Source organism: Harpia harpyja, chromosome 12, assembly GCF_026419915.1.
Source record: "Harpia harpyja isolate bHarHar1 chromosome 12, bHarHar1 primary haplotype, whole genome shotgun sequence".
In the NCBI taxonomy this organism is placed as follows: domain Eukaryota; kingdom Metazoa; phylum Chordata; class Aves; order Accipitriformes; family Accipitridae; genus Harpia; species Harpia harpyja.
In genome coordinates this window covers 15,272,018-15,288,079 of record NC_068951.1, presented here as the reverse complement: position 1 = coordinate 15,288,079, position 16,062 = coordinate 15,272,018, and the positions used below count along the sequence as shown (strand labels likewise).

The 16,062-nt window shown below is 43.7% G+C and overlaps 1 protein-coding gene across 8 annotated transcripts in view; it reads right to left on the bottom strand.

The window, feature by feature from the left end:
• Positions 1-1,808: 1,808 nt before the first annotated feature.
• The window catches only part of FARP2 (FERM, ARH/RhoGEF and pleckstrin domain protein 2), an 80,888-nt gene continuing 66,634 nt past the window's right edge, over positions 1,809-16,062 (bottom strand). For 7 of the 8 annotated variants that reach the window (XM_052802896.1, XM_052802894.1, XM_052802893.1 and 4 more), the window contains 12 exons: positions 15,022-15,103; positions 13,753-13,990; positions 12,537-12,667; positions 11,659-11,727; positions 11,172-11,261; positions 10,744-10,764; positions 10,377-10,459; positions 8,408-8,526; positions 7,558-7,721; positions 5,119-5,226; positions 4,170-4,321; positions 1,809-2,967 (listed from right to left, as the gene is read on the bottom strand). In XM_052802896.1, the coding sequence (XP_052658856.1) occupies positions 2,877-2,967; positions 4,170-4,321; positions 5,119-5,226; positions 7,558-7,721; positions 8,408-8,526; positions 10,377-10,459; positions 10,744-10,764; positions 11,172-11,261; positions 11,659-11,727; positions 12,537-12,667; positions 13,753-13,990; positions 15,022-15,103 (1,348 nt within the window). In that variant the 3' untranslated portion in view covers positions 1,809-2,876. The remainder of the gene's footprint in view (positions 2,968-4,169; positions 4,322-5,118; positions 5,227-7,557; positions 7,722-8,407; positions 8,527-10,376; positions 10,460-10,743; positions 10,765-11,171; positions 11,262-11,658; positions 11,728-12,536; positions 12,668-13,752; positions 13,991-15,021; positions 15,104-16,062) is intronic. The other variant, XM_052802900.1, reaches the window with a different exon arrangement.

Here is a 16,062-nt window from a genome sequence, read left to right as displayed (position 1 = left end):
TAAAGCAGTGTTCCCTATGATACGAGATGGAAAAACAAGTGTGGGGGGAAGAGACTTGGCTAGAACCTGCAAGGGAGTGTACAAAAGCCAAGCCTCCATGGTGCTTGCTGAGGGTGAGGCCATCTTGTACAGTTCCTTCCGTCTACCCGTAACACCTGGTACATTTCAGTCTGATCTTTAATGCATGGTGCTAGGGAGACTGACAGCTGATTTATCGAGGTAGCTTAGACAAAGTCTAGCTGATGTTAAGCAAGTAAGCTACCTCTGTCAGCTAGTTAAAAGAAAAAAAAAATTAAAAGCACCAGGGCCAAATACCAGGCTATTTCACCCTCTGGCAGAAAACACTGCAACCTCTCTTGCACTGCACTCGCAGAAACACGTTTCTCCTGCTCTTCTTCCCTTGTCTCTTCTGGCAATTAGCCAGGCCTTGCTTTCATAACACACATGCCAGAGCATGTGCACTGCCCTTCAACACAGCTTGCTTTTGGGGACCCCAGGGCCTCTGCCCCAAGCCTGTGACACAGCTGCGCAGGCCCCAGCCTGTGCCGCAGAGGGTGCTCTGTCCCCCATACAAGACTTTGCATTTATCCTCACTGAATTTCAGGTGGTGTTTGTCAGTCCCTTCCTCCTGCCCTGCCCTGCCCTGGAGCTGCCCCCTCAGCCAGGTGGCACTTACAGGCTCCATAAAGGCAGCTCTGACACCTCCTCCACATCATTCTGACTCGGTGCTGTCTCTCTGCTGCGGATGGAGCAGAACTTGATGCTGGGTAAGCTGAGAACCAGAGTCTTGGAAAACTACTGCATAACTTGAACAGTGAAAAAAAATACCTTGAATCCTGGTGCTAGAAGGCCCTGCTACAGTAGGTGAGTGCAACTAGAGGCTGGGTAAGTGCCAAGACCCCCAGCTGCTGACAGAGACCCTGCTCCTCCTCTCTGCAACTTGCTCCTGCACAGCTTCCCTGCAGGAGACCAGCAAAGGGCAATAATTGCATGGGAGAGCTCTTGTGAAAGAGGAAATCACTCCTGCTAAGTGACTCCAGTATGTGACTGTGACAAAGGAGCGGTCAGCATTGTCCAAGGAAAACCACTGAATGCAAAGACCCATTAATCAGCAGAGTGAAACCTCTTCTCTCAGTTCCAAAGAACAGCACTGCTCCTGCACAGATGCCATCTGCCTCCCCACAAGCACGGCCATGGGTGGGGATGGTGGGCTCAGGAATAAGAGGCTGAGAGACTTTTATACCAAGATGCTATTTACTTTCAACAGTCATATTCAGCTGCATTATAACATATCTAGTCAATCCATATGTATACACCTACAACAGTTAATTAAAAAAGACACTAATAAATTAAGTACATTTAACTTACATGGGACAATGGTCATTGTGACAGTGGTAGTGAAGGCTGGATCTGCAGTCACTCGTCTTGTCTAGGACACAAATGCCAAGCGAGCGGTCTGGAAAAATCCCTCCAGAACCCCCTCCCTGCAGTCCTCATCCCACATGTTTTAGACCATAAGCTGAAACAGCCTTGGAGAATGCACATGCTGGCCTCTGTGCTTCCTTTTTTCACAGGGATCGCCACATTCCTCCATCCTCACAACATGCAACACTTTCCTTTTTCTTTCACTACACCACTCCATTGATCCTTCTAGTACACAAATACTTTTCTATCTAATATAAAAGCAGAGTCCCTAGAGCCCATCAAAGCCACATCCAACAGCATTTTGTGGCACTTAGCTTATTTCAGTCCTTCTGTGGAGGCAACCAAAGGTGACAGCTTTACAAAAACAGAACGAACTGCAAAAGTTTCAGATTTAATACAGAGATTTAATAGAGTCCACAGACACTAATGCTCCATCTGGAATCCAGTGACTTTTACACCTTCACGAGAAACAGAAGATGGATCCCACCCCAAATTTAAAGGTAAGAATAGGGATTTGCAGGAGTCTTTACGTGACACAGAAGCACAAGCAACAGTGACTTTCAGAGAAGCTTGTTCTCCTATATTGCTCAAATGCCTTGAAAACATCACCCATGTATGGGTGGAGAGTGTGTTTGCCATCCCATGCCTTAAATAATGCCTACTACAGGATAAAGAAACTCTGGAGCTGTGATAAGAGAATAGCGATTGACCCTCTCAGCATGCGCCATAGCAGAGATCAGAGGAAAAACCATGTGCCCTACCTGTACTGACCCACAATGTACCAAAACCTCAACAGCTTAGCAGAGGTTCAGTCCTCCTGCTTCCCCTGGAAAATTGCCACCATGGCAGTTTCCAAAGAGCAGAGCTGTTCTACGAGAAGTGCAGTTTCTGTTCAAAATGAACTGTGTTTAAGCTAATAAACCTGTGGATTCTGATAGTCTGAGATGACTGTGCTGGCAGGTTGACATTAACAGCAGCGAGACAGCAGTTGTATAGCCAGCCATGCTGAGCATCAGGGGAAGGGAACTTCTGGGAGCCAGCAAGCCCTGGCACCAGCAGCTGTGAGCCAATCGCACCACGGACAGATGCTATTTTTCTTCCATATATGCTGACCATCCAAGTCAAAATGTAAAAACGAGGTGGCATTTGCCTTCAGGGCAGGCAAGGGTGTTACTGTACAGGTACAACTGGAACAATAAACCTTCCATGATGTGTGCACACCGGAGCTCTGCGGTTGTTAGGTTCTCTCTAAGTAGGTTCAACTGGAACAGACTTGACCCTCTTCCATACCACTGGGAATGGATGTGATCCCCGTCTGCAACTCCCTTGCTCCCACTTTCCATACCAGGTGGAAATGAGCTTCCTGGTTCTTTGCTTTATCAACTCCAGAGACTCCTGTTTCCACCTGCCTCTTTTGTTGATGTTTACAGCAGATCCAGCTCTGCCCTGCTTCAGTCTGTGTGACTGTCGTTCTCATCCTTTGGAAGCAGCAGGCTCGACCTGGCTGGAGAGCTGGTGGCTCTCTTGATCACCTCCATCCACCTGGTAAGAAAGGACAGGAGAAATGCTCAGCTCCTCACTCACAGATGCATAATCTTGTCCTTCGGTTATGAGCTGTACCCCTTTCACCAAACCTCACAAAACATCCGTTTTGTACTTTTCTTTTACAATTCTTTTAGGAAACTAACTCTTCAAATGAATAGCTTGAGATGTGGCAAATACACTTCAGAACACGGTTGCCTGTCCAAGTAACAGCTCTACAGTGCTTTGAGCTCCAGAGAGCTCTTACGAAAGCACACTGTATTCTCTTGTAAGTGTACAGAAAATGTTTACCAGGGAGGACAGGCTGACAAAAATTTTCCTTAGTCAATGGATTGCGTTTCTTACGATAAATTATGTAACAGACTTGCTTATATGGAAGAAAGCAAAACAACAGTGAAAAAAGCAAGACAAACCTCCATTGTGATTTAGACGGTTTTTCCTTCAAATCACTACATGAGACCAGTGGATTAAAGAACACAACCCTGCTGTCTCGGGTAGCTGGTCTGTACGTTGCTCACAACTGTGTGATACTCTCCCAAGGAAAGGGGAAGTATGTGGCACCTTCTCAATAAAACCACACTCCAAAACAACTGCTACTCCCCTGCACGGCAAAATACAATGCAAGGGTTTTCAACAGCTAATGTAATAGCAAAGTTTTGTACGTGATGCATTTCAAACATGATTCACTTTGGACCATGTGTGGAAGCCCCTAACAGCACTGCTAAACATCATTACAGAGAAAGCAGTAAAGTGAAAAGCAGCACTGCACTTGTTGCTCTCAGCCTTGTGTTATAACACCTGTTTCCAGAGATCAAGAGGAAAAACAAACAAACAAAAAAGTATTCTTGCCAGAACTCTCAATAATCTAGAAATCTGACTCCCAAGACCTAGTGGGTTGAACATCTCACAACCCTTCCACCCATGCTGCTCCCCAGCTCCAAGGAAGCGCCAGACCCCTGAGACAAAGCAGAGCCTACAGCTCTAAGCGTAACCACTGGCCTTACCCTGCAAGGATGGTTCTGGCCGAGGAGGGATCTCCAAACATCAGTGGTAGGAAGAGGAAGGGAACTTTATTAGTGAGAATGTGCTGTAAGGTCACTTGGACTAGGAGGTAGTCAGGAGAAAACAGAGGGCTCTGGATGATCAGCCAGTGAGTTAACAGCATGTTATACACCAAGACAGACACACAAAACAGAAATTACCTCTCAAAGGTGTATTTGCTCTCAGCCCTGAAGAAATACACATGGGACTTGAACTGCAGCTTGAAGACATAATCCTTCTGAATGCCATCTGCCTCTACAGGGGAGCTGACTGCGTAGCCAAGCAGCGGGAGACTGGCCAAGGGATAATCATCCTAGAACAGCCCAATAGCCCACCCCTTAGTGCAAGGCATCCCCGGCCACAGAGTTCAACCCAACACGCACTCACTCTTTTGCACTGTACAGGTAAGGTCTTTGTATTTTTGTTTAGGTAAGAACGGGAGGAGGAGCAGTCTTTATCTTTTGCAAAGCTGCCAATAGCTTATAATAAAACCTTCCCCCAACTCCTGAGTTACTTGCTTCTACTCCCCTGCCCGTTGCTGCCTCCTGGGCTCCCCCCTTCCCCCTCCACATCCTCTCTCTGGAACCCCAAGCACAAATCCAACACGAAAGTTAAAATATCCCTCCCAAAAGAAATGTGCCCTCAAGACAAGAAGCCTGAGTAAAATAAACACAGTTTATTGGGTTAATAAGATGAAAATGCACAGGTTGCACTGCAGCACACTCCGTTACCAAGCAGGCACTGAAGGCACCGTGGGCAGAAAAATCCCCAATGCCTGTTAAACTGTGCTGAAGCCCAGCAGGGAGGGAAACGGACAGAGACTGACCAAAGGCTGCCGATTCCCTCATCTCCACTAGTCGCTGCCATGAGGAGACATTTTCCCCCTCACCCACAAAAGGTCGGTACTATCAAAAGGATTGGAAATCCTGATTAAATTCTGCAAGAAGGGCCCATGGCCTTACAGAGACCGGCTTTGTTACAAACTACCTCCTCTTCCACTTGTCACTCCCCTTCAAACAGCAGTGAGCTGCACCTGGAGCAGAAAGCCAAGGACCTCCAGGTTCCCCTCAACAGCCCAAACACGGTCCCCCCTCAGCTGCATTTGCTTACCTGGTGCGTTTTGTAGAAGAACAAACAGAAATTGGTGAAGACGACCCACAGTTTCTGCCAGCCATTGCTGTTCTTGAACTTCCTCAGCAAGTATCCAGAGAGCTGGTTCTAGCACAGAACAAAAAGAAAACTACTATGAAAACACAAGTCGCTGCCCTTCAGAAAAAGACAGCAGCTACCGCAGATAAAAAGCTTGAGGCTGCCTGCCATAACCAATCCTGCACTTGCTCCTCTGTTGTAAGAGGCCTCCCAGGTATTTCACATGGTGACTGACTTTGTATCTTCAGTTTACCAATTCACAACTATCTTCTTATGAAGGAATTAGTGATTTCTCTCCACTAATACCAAGTTCCTCTTTACATTTAAGCACTCGCTGTATCTCAGCACAGTGTCAGGCAGCACACAGGATGGTGCTGCACCGACTTGTCCCTCCAGCGACCGCTCTCCTTTGTGGCCTACAGTCAGGGGAACGGTGACAGCCACGAGGGTGTCCATCCCTTCAGCCACCCTTTTTTATGTACAGAAAAACCATGTAGAACACACTGTGTGAGCAGGAAAATAAAGCAGAAGAGGAAACAGAGGGTGCCAGAGTTGTGGACAAGCTACATGTGGCAGCTATGGGAAGCCAAGCCTGGCGTGGCAAGCAGGCTGCAGGGAAGTTGGACATTGCTGCCTTGGGAGTCAGAGTCACCCAGCGCTTGGGCAGCAGGATAAAGAAACCTAGGGCATGGAATGACAGCAAATGGATTTTGTAATTAGACAAAAAGACTGGATACGCAGCGGATTTACATAGAGAACCATTTTGGGAAGCATGAATAGGAGGAAATCCTGTATCAACGAGGCAACATTACAACTCTGCTGCTGGCTGGCTGGGGCATCCTCACGCCAGCACACGTGGGCTCACTGCGCAATTACGAAGCAAGCAGCAGTACATTTTCCTTGGCATCCCATGGCTCCTCCCCACCAGCGCAGAATTTGAGAGGCATTTTTACCTGGATCATGCACAGGTAATCAGACAGGGATAGGCTCTGGTTCCGGTACCAACAAACATGGGTGATTGTGTTGGGCCGTTGGGCCTGGCCCAGCAAATAGCGAGGAGGAAGCTCTGGAGAAACAGCAAGAGAGCAGAAAACTGAGCAGAGAAAAGGGGGAGAGAAAGAGAAAAACAGAACATTAGGATAAGAGAAGTGATGCGAGAAAGGCATCTGTTAAATGAAAATGGATTGTGAAAAAAATGATGGTATTAGAACACGGAACATATGAAAGTGAGAGTGAGCTGCAAGAACTCACACGTTTAGTCCCAGAGCCTGTAGCAGAATGGCCTCATTATCCAGGTACAGAACAGCAAGATGGTGCCTTTCACAAGGGTATCGGCAGAAAAAGGAAGGCTTGTCCCCTCTGACAGAAACTGCTTTCTTTGCCAGCTAAAGTGCCCAACTTCTGGACCCTAAGCCAAGGTAACGCCTGCAGGACCTCCTTTACTGAGCTGATTGATAAGCTCTCTACATCATGAAAACTCAGGAGCTTCAGTGCCCAACTTTTAACTCCTTTCGTTAAATAAAAAGTGCCTTAATGGCAGGGCAGGGAAGGTAGGAAGGTACAAATACACAGATGCAGCACCCTGCCCCATTGCCATTTGTCTAGTTAGTCACCTCCTCTCTCTCTTCATGGTATTTAGGGTCCGTCCCACTCCTGGAAGTCTTCCAAGCATGCCAGCCTCCACGCAGATGTCCTACCCAACCGACCTTGCCAAACTGCCGCCTGAAGTGAAATTGTAGTGCCAGTGCAAGCAGTGCTCTGCGTAAGGAATGCTGAACAGACATTTGTTTCAAAATCTGCAGGATTCGGTACCAAAACATGCCACCAGCACTGCATCAAGCCGTGCTGAGTGGCAAGACCCAAGGTAACAGCAGCTCAGCGGGCACATAATAAATCTCTGTTCAGCATAACACGACACTGCCGTCAAATGGCACTTTCTAATGCTTGCTGCTTGCTCCTGCCCATGAATGAAGGGCAGAGAAGTCACATTCCCACCAAACTTAAAGCACTCTTCTTAATTCTAGGTGCGGTACAGCAGCTAACCAGACCTCAGTATAGCAGAGTCAATCTCTAAAGGGAAATATCACAGATAGGTAACTTATCCTCCAGCAAGGCTGATGAAACCCAAAGGAACAATTTAGTCCTAGGATATCCTGGGTTTCCTGTAAAATTTCCTGCCTTCAGTGCCTTTGCCGAGCAAAGCCCTGCTGCAAGAAGAGCAGAGCGTGCGTATGCGGACACACAGACATGCACAGAGGGGGAGCAAGCATGCAGTGGCCTTTTAATGGCCCATGCTCTCCCATGGACACAGAGATGAAATTCTGCCAAGGCGAAATGGGAGATGGAGGACGAGTGGCTGGGCGGACAGAGTGAGATGTGAGAGCTGTGCCCTGCAGGTACCTCGACAGCCACACTGTGGTCAGTCATGGAGACGCTCGTGTTGCGGTACCAGCACACGTGCATGGTTGTGTTGGCACGGTGATGGCTCTGCCTGTCCAAGGAGCTACGAGAAGAGTGTATGTCATCTTCGGACTCCTGTTCTAGAGAGACCTCATCAGAGGATCCTGGGGGAGGAGAATTCAGCAGCAGTTTACGAAAAGTGTGCAATACAAAGAGCAAGAGAAGCAGGGATTCCTGAGAAAAACTGTTTTCTCTTGCAATGGTTCAGTTTTAAAATACATTAACTTGAATTGGTTACACAGCTCCTAAAGGCCACTCGGAGCAGATCGTTTTGGCTTTCATTACTCAGCTCTGCTTGGGGCACCTCACTCAATACTGTGTAAAACAAACAAATATCTCCACACTTCATCTTCAATAGATTCTTAGTGAAGAACAGGAAGAAGTGCTCCACGAAGGGACACTACATGTTTCACCACGTCCATAACACCACCAGAGACAGGCAAGAGAATGCTGGGCTATAAAAGCTGATCTCCAAAGGCACCACATTTCTGGACAAGAAAATACCCTATGTGGTTAAACTGAGAAAAATTTAAGTAAGAGATGAATAAGGACCTTATAAAATTAACAATTCTGCAACTGGGGCATCTCTGCTGCATTTAAAGCTACCAGGAACATCAGTCTAGGAAGACAAGCATATTTCTTTTGATTAAAACAAAACAAAAGCACAATTAACTCTCCATTACCATGTGAATTATAAAAATACTCCCTTTATGTCATCAAATTCACAATAGGAAAAATGAAAAGGACATGACAACTGATGCTTTTCAAGAAGGCAGGAAACACCACTTACTGTTGGAGCGATTGCATACTGAGTTTTCCAGAAGCATGTCAGATTTCTCAGTAGATTTCTTGGCCATTTCAATTGCCATGTTTAGGTCTTCCATCCACTTCCCCATCTCCAGACGGGTACTGCAAGACAAACAGTGCTAATGGAGACCCAACCCAGCCAGGAGCCGTGACAGAGTGCTAGGTTGCTGAAGGAAGGCACAAGTCACTGCCCAATACAAGGAGCAGTCCCTTTCCAGTAAAAAAATAAAAATAACATAAAAATTCCTCCAAAGCACAAGCTTTCCAGACAGGAAGCTGACCTCATACAGCCTTCACCTCTACTTTCAAGACTTGAAACAAGACTGAAATAACCATTAAAAACTTGGGACTTCATAGCAAAGCAAATGAATAGACAGCCAGAGGGTCACATAATAGCACCCTCTGGAGCTATCGGACTCAGAAGACAAATTATGGCGTCTAGGCCATCGCTGTTCTTCGTACAGAGAGCTTCATAGCTGGTGGGTTATTTCAAACGTGAAATCATGTTTTCCCTGCAAAAAGCAGGAGATGGGTGGTAGGACCATACTAGAAAGGATTTTTTTGCAGGATAAAAGGCAACCTGAAAGACAGCACATCTTTTAAAGGGGACAGAGGATTTACGTTACATCTCAAGCAAGCAAAACACAGAGTGCAGGAAGATGAGGACTTCTTTCACCCCACATAGTTTCCATTATGGGTTATGTGGCTCACGCCATGATTACAGGGTAAGAGCTTTACAGCTCATATATGTGTATCTATATCCACCGGCATGCAACAGCATAAGCTTTTCCTTCAGACATGGCCACAGCATTTATTTTTTACCTCTGGCTACATTCCCTGTGTGCACTTGGGAGGGTCTGTGGGACTTTTTTTGGTAACCATCTCTTTTTTCTGCAAGTTTTTAATTTAGACTGAAAATTCCATGCACGGTGTAAGCCCAGCAGCAATTTTTTTTGTTTTGACAGGTAGGGAGAACTAACATAAGAAAAACAACCACCTTTGAGCTATTTCTAAGTTATGACAAGGTAAAAATTATATCTATTTTTCCAAATTTAAGAACCTTTCAAGCACTTTTTGATTCGCAGCTGCTGAGAAGCAGTTATCTTAAAAATAATTGACATTTTGAGGCATTAGGCTGGAATTAAAAAAAAAGTTTTGCTTGCCGAATATGTCTGCATACCAAGAAGTATTGGCTCCTGTGCCACTACATACATGATTTATAAATGTTCAGTCATGGTTATTTTTCAACAACAGGTTATCAAACAGTAAATAACACTATAAATTTAAGGTTGAGATATAGTGCTCCCATCCTGCATTCTTAGCATACCCAACTCCAGCTGCCTTTTAGAGGACCTGCAGAGGGACAAAACCTCCTAAAGCTGATCCTGAGAGAACAGGTGCAATAGACATCCTAAATATATTTCAGATATAAAGCAAAAAAAGAAACCAAACTCACTGCACAGGGACAAGTTACACTGAAATGGTAACAGTTTTCTCTCCAAGCCAGCCTTTAATTTTTCCTCTCCCTTCCCAGCTTCCTCCATGAGATCCATGCCAGAATTCTCCCCTCCTTACACCCATTTGCATGTTCTGGATTTTAATTCTTTTGGGGTCTCCAAAATACTTGTACGTTTAGATTTTGTTTTGTCTCCTGCTTTATAGTAGTTGTTTAAAGGATGACACCAACAACTCGGCTAACCAGAAAACAACACAATGGCAACATTATTGCTGCTGCTGGGTGTGTAATAACACGCCATTCAGTGAGATAAACTACTCCTTCCCAAAACACAACACTGATAAAGGAGTTGTGAAGCGTCCTGCGTTTGTTTTGAAGTCATGCTTTCCAGAGGACACATGAAACACCGCCCTGGCCCTGCACCAAACAATTGAACAGTAACTCTTTGGAGAAGGCATCTATCAAACCTACAGGCAACTGAGAAAATAAATGTTACCTTGCTGCAACCACTATAGTTTTTTGTGCTGAATAGATGGTGAAGCAGTGTGGGACGGCCCATTCATTCTCACTCTCCTCCACCTGCAGAAAAAGAAAAGGTTTTTCTCATCACTGCTCGGTGACTGATAAACACTAAAACTGTCCTCCTTAGCTGGCTAGGAATTTGAGTCAAATATGATTACAACCCGGTTGCAGTAAGTGCAAAACAGCTACTCTTTTAGGAATACCACCTACTTCAAGTCTATTTTGGCTCTACATAAAAATCTATATTGTGCGTTTCTACTGCTGCATCTCTAGCAGCACAGCACCACATCCAACAGGGCAAGAAAAGGAGGGTTCTGAGCAGGATTCAGCTTATTACTTACCGGTGGGTCGAGCACTATCAGCTGCAAATCAAACACAGAAAGAACAGTCCCATTAGAATAGGGGGGTGGGGAGGCAGGAGGACTGATTATATGGCTAGGTGTGTGCACAGGGGAAAAACACCAGGACAAATCCCAATTTCCAGATCAGCCTCTCACAGCAGTGTGAAAAAGAACGGTCAAAAGGGTGTGCTCCCGCTGTTTTGCTAATGCGATGGAAGGAATAAGCATAACACCTGCAGACAAGTCTTTGTTTGACACACAGGCTGCGGCACGCAAAGGTCCAGTCCACGGCCAGCAGCACCACAGGCTGCCGTCACTGGCCTGGGAGCAGCTTGCGGCGTTGGTCCTTGTGCCCTGAAGGAATGCCTCAACCGGCCTTAAGGCAAAGTCATTTCCTTAATGCTGTGATGCAACTTGAAACCACTTACCAACATGCCATGCAGAGGAAGATGTCCGTGAATTTTGAACTGATTTGTCCCTGTAACCCCTTTGCTTGTGTACAGTAACATATCTGAGAACTGAAAAAGGCAGAAAGAATACAATCAATATTCTGAAGACAGCAGGTAGGGCCAAGTATTTTTTGACATATTTTTAAAAATCTGTTGTTTAAAGGCCACTGTCGACACATGAAAAAACACCATATCTCAAGTCAGTTTGGCCTACTTTCCTTAAAACCACTCTTTCATTTACTTACAAAGAGAGGCAATTAGTTTTTAAAATTCTCTTAAAACTATGTGCCATTAAGGGAAGAAGCTGAACAGACAGTATTGTCACAGTCACGCTCTATCTAAAAATCCCTCAGAGTGAGTTTTCAGTTACAATTGCTGATTTTCATCACAAACACATGAAAACACACTTTCACGACAACTTTATCTTGAAGACTTTGGGTTTATGAAAATCAGAAGCAACACCCACCAGGAAGAACATCCGCTGCTGTAAACCCTTCTTAGTGAGCTTGTACAAGCAACCTTCCCGGATAAACTCCTGCAGCGGAAAACAGAAAGTTACGCAAAGCTTGATCTTTCCCAAACACAGAGAATTTTAATGGTGGGTTTTTTCCCATCCCAGAATATACAGATGTTGATTGGTACCCAGCAATGATCGCCAACAGATTTGTTAAAACGCCAGATGACACCTTTCTTTCTGTTTTGCACCATGAATCAGCTCCTTCCTGCAGCCAGCATTTAAATCAAGCAAGCAAGAGAAGGAAAAGGAGCAGAGCTCCTGTTGGACACCAGCAGTTCACCTATTACACTTACATCCCACTGCAGTGATTGCCATAGCATCCCAAAAGCATATGCGATGCTCCTGTACTTACGCTCAGTATATCTATCAAAAACAAAGAAACAAAAAACCAAGCAGGAACTAAACAAACTCCTAGAAAAACAGAGTCACCGATACCAGTTTTGCCCAGTGACGTGGCTCTCACCATCACTACATTCTCCACGCAGTCTCAGTCCGCAGACGGACATAAGCAGATCTGGTAGTGGATTTCCTATCAAGTACATGACATGCTGCTTCCCACTCAAACACAGAGCACCATACCCCAGTATACCCAGAAACTGATGTATTGTCAACACAGAAGCATAGCCAGAGTCTAAGCAGAAGCATTTTTGATCTATTCTCTAGGACATCACCAAGACCTATGGGACCTACCATGAAGACAATTATACAAAGACTTCACAGTCGTTCCATAAAACAGAGAGGCAGTGATGGCAAATACATGGTTGAAAGGCACTTCCTCGGCAATAAAAACAATAAAGGCTCTAAAAAAACTAAGCAAAGGTACTTACCCTACCGGGTGCCGTGAGATTATCTATACCAATCAAGTCATGCTGCAGCTCTGTCAGCTTCTGGAAATTCTCCAGGCGGATGAGACTGTGCTGCAGCCGAGATGTGATTTCTGTGACTTCCTTCAGCGCATCTGTAAGGAAAATGGCACCGAGGGGATCAGAACAGAGCAGATGAACCCCAGCCACCAGTTTTATCCCTGGAAAACTGAATCTGAAATTTATAGTCAGATTTAGAATAGGACAGAATAGTTCAGTTGCCAGGGACCTACAACGATCATCTAGTCCAACTGCCAACTTCTTAAAGCATATTTTATAGCTACCTAGGACCAAAATGGAGATGAGCAAGCAACTTCATAGCACTTCCTATACTTCTGGAGATTACTGGGTATCTCAGATTTTGCACATATAATAACTATTTACCACATAGCCAAAAGTAAATTAAAAAATTGAAGCCAACTGTTTCTGCCAAAGATTACTTTATAAATGAATGGAATATAGTATGCAAGCTTTTGACACTACAAAGCAATTATTTTTTGTCATGTTTTTACTTATAAATGACGAAGAGTTCCTAAAAAACCCTACTTTTTTCCCTGCTATAAAAGGGGACAAGAAAATGACTAATTTTCCAGCTTTGGTTGAAACATTAAGATCCATCAAGATTACCACGAGAAAGACACTTTCTGGAATGCCAGAAAAAAACATTCATTCTATGCAAAGGGAAGAGTCTACATCTAAGTTATGTTTTTCATTTTCCAAACTAGCAGTTAAGGCAATTTTCTATCTATTGCAGAAAGTTTCGAAGCCCTGCACCAGAGCACAGCAGGAGGGTAGTGAAACCTGGTACCGAAAACCTTGAGGAAAAACTAAGTTAATTTTAAAACGTAAGCTAAACTTTTTTTTTTAATTTTTTTTTTTTAATTAAACTGCCTTCTGTCAGTTTTCTGCTGTTCTACTTGGTGTATTCTGGGTTTTTTCCCCAGGATATTTAAATTACAGTATTCATTAAGCAGTTGTGTTTTCAGCAATCTAAATCAAAGTTCCTGTGTATTTTGCAGACCTGCATGCAAGAGTCAGAGAGGTCCTGAATGGAGAAAAAGTGTTTACATTGAACTTGTAGATGTAAAGCTTGTTGTCTCCCACAGGATATGGGCAAAATTTTCTATGTACATGGGAACGGGTTTCTGCCTTGCACATATACAGCTGAGTGCTCACTCACTCCGGCAATCTGCAAAGTCCCGGTGCTCTGCGGTGTAGTGCTTGCAAAGTCTCGCCAGGATCAACTTGTAGTGCATCAGTCTCTGGATCGGTTTGAGCAGAAATGTGTTGAGAGGCAGGTAGCAAACCTTCTGCAGCTCAAACTCCTTATAAACTGTTTCCAGCTTCTTTAGGCGTTTAGTTGCTTTCTCCAGTTCTGTCAGGACCTCATCATGCTTCTGCAGATAACTGGTAAACTCCTGTTGAACCATACAAAAAATTACTCGGATCAAAGGAAAACAGTCTTTAATAGATTTCACAGTGAGTAAGAAAAAACATCCAATTGCAGCTCTACTTTTGTCTCTGACCATGATTATATAAGCCAAGACTGCATATATTCTCATAAATACTGACAAAAATAGCATTGACAACATTATGTTTCAACGACTTCATTAAAAAAAAAACCACAACAGTATCAAAAATAAAAATATTTGCTTGGTTGTCCTCTGTTTGCTGTTTACTGCAGCTGTGCCTTCCTGTGCCACTGATGAGAACAGCCGGTAGCACCACCCATTAATACTTCACCAGTCTGAGACAATTCTTGTTGATTACAGACTTTTTTAGGACAGGCAGAAGTGAGCTGAGAGGGTTGTCTCATCTAGGTTTATCTATTAAAGAAACTGGCAGGCAGCTCCCAGTCAGGGTCAAAATAAGTGTCTGTGCAGCACTATGCCCATGTCTGCTGGAAATATCAAATACAGAGCGCGCTGATAGTCAGAATAGCAGTCACACACTTCTGCACTCCTATTCAAGCCACTGGTTTTAATGGAATAATTACTTCACTGCTATAGCACAAGCGTAACTGTCCCATGAAGGCACTCCAAATAAAGGTGACTTCATTTCAGAAGAACTACTCTGCAGTTAAAAAAAAAATTTGGATTTTGGAATTAAACCACCTTATGAAACAGTGTCTCCACAGGGGAGAGTTTGAGTTGTGCAAATGTAGGAGAGATGGTGAAGCTAATTAAATAGTTTGTCTTCTGCTGAATAACCAATAAACAACCAACCTTTTCTCAAGGTAAATGTAGGTCGTTAAATAAGCAACAGTGGTATAAACCCTTGCTGTAGATATTTTATTACATTTTCTTTTTAATTTGTTTATCAACAATAATTGTTTGCAAGTCACTTCAAGTTTAGTGGAAATACTAAACGCCTTGAACTCTCATCCTTGACAAAAGGAAAAAAATGACTCAACAATCCTGTGATTCCATTTTTTTAATCCTTTATCTACCTTTAGAGTACACATATTCCTGAGCATGACATCTCCAATGCGTTGATAATCTCCTTTCACATGAGCATTGGTTTTTCCTTCCCTGAAACACACATAAGGAGATGAAATAAGAAGGCACAGGACATGGGAGATCAAGAAATGTCAATTTCCTCCCTCCACCTTCCCCTGTACTTCAAGACGTAATCTTTACAAAACACTTCCTGGGTATCTGTGTATTTTAAGGACTGCTTTAGTAAAATTAAGGGAAGCAGTACTAACATTAATGCCTTCTCTATCCATTTTTAACCACTTGACATTCCCATTTCACTGTTCGGGTTGAAAACTTGGTACAGTAAATCTGGAGGCTACATAAAATAACAAACAAAGCCATGCTTAGAACACTGGGAAAGGAATAGAAATGAATTTGTGTGAAAGTCTATTTGGGAGTTTAACCTCTCAGACTTCTGAATAAATGTCACAACATGATCCCACCTGGATTTATGAATTTATTTTTGTTCATACTTCATTTATATTAACCAACTCCTTTTGAATGGTAATTATATTCTAATATATTACATCTCAGGTAAGGAGAAAGTAATAAAAAGGTTAAAAGACTAAAAGCATGCTTTTTGAAATAAATTGTGCTGCAAGAACTGAACTCTAATCTTAATTACAAAAAAGTGTTTCCTATATTTTCACCTGGAGATTCATTAACCAGAAAGTGTTGAAAAACACACACATTCTCTTTTTGACCTTGTGTTCCTCCTCTTTTCTAAGGCTAGAGAGACACCACCAGGTTATATTAATGGTTGGACTCGATGATCTTAAGGGTCTTTTCCAACCTAAATGACTCTGATTACAAAAACCTTGGTCTGGTGTACAATTCATGCGATATTATGTACAAGGCAGTGCTTGAAAAATGGGCTTTGCAAACTGTATTTAGTACTGTTTTTAAAACTATGATTTATTAAAAGACTTTTTCCTTGATTTTATTCATGCAGAAATACCAGTTCAAATACAGATTAAGTACAGTTTTGACATGAGGATGTAGGAAAAGGTCCC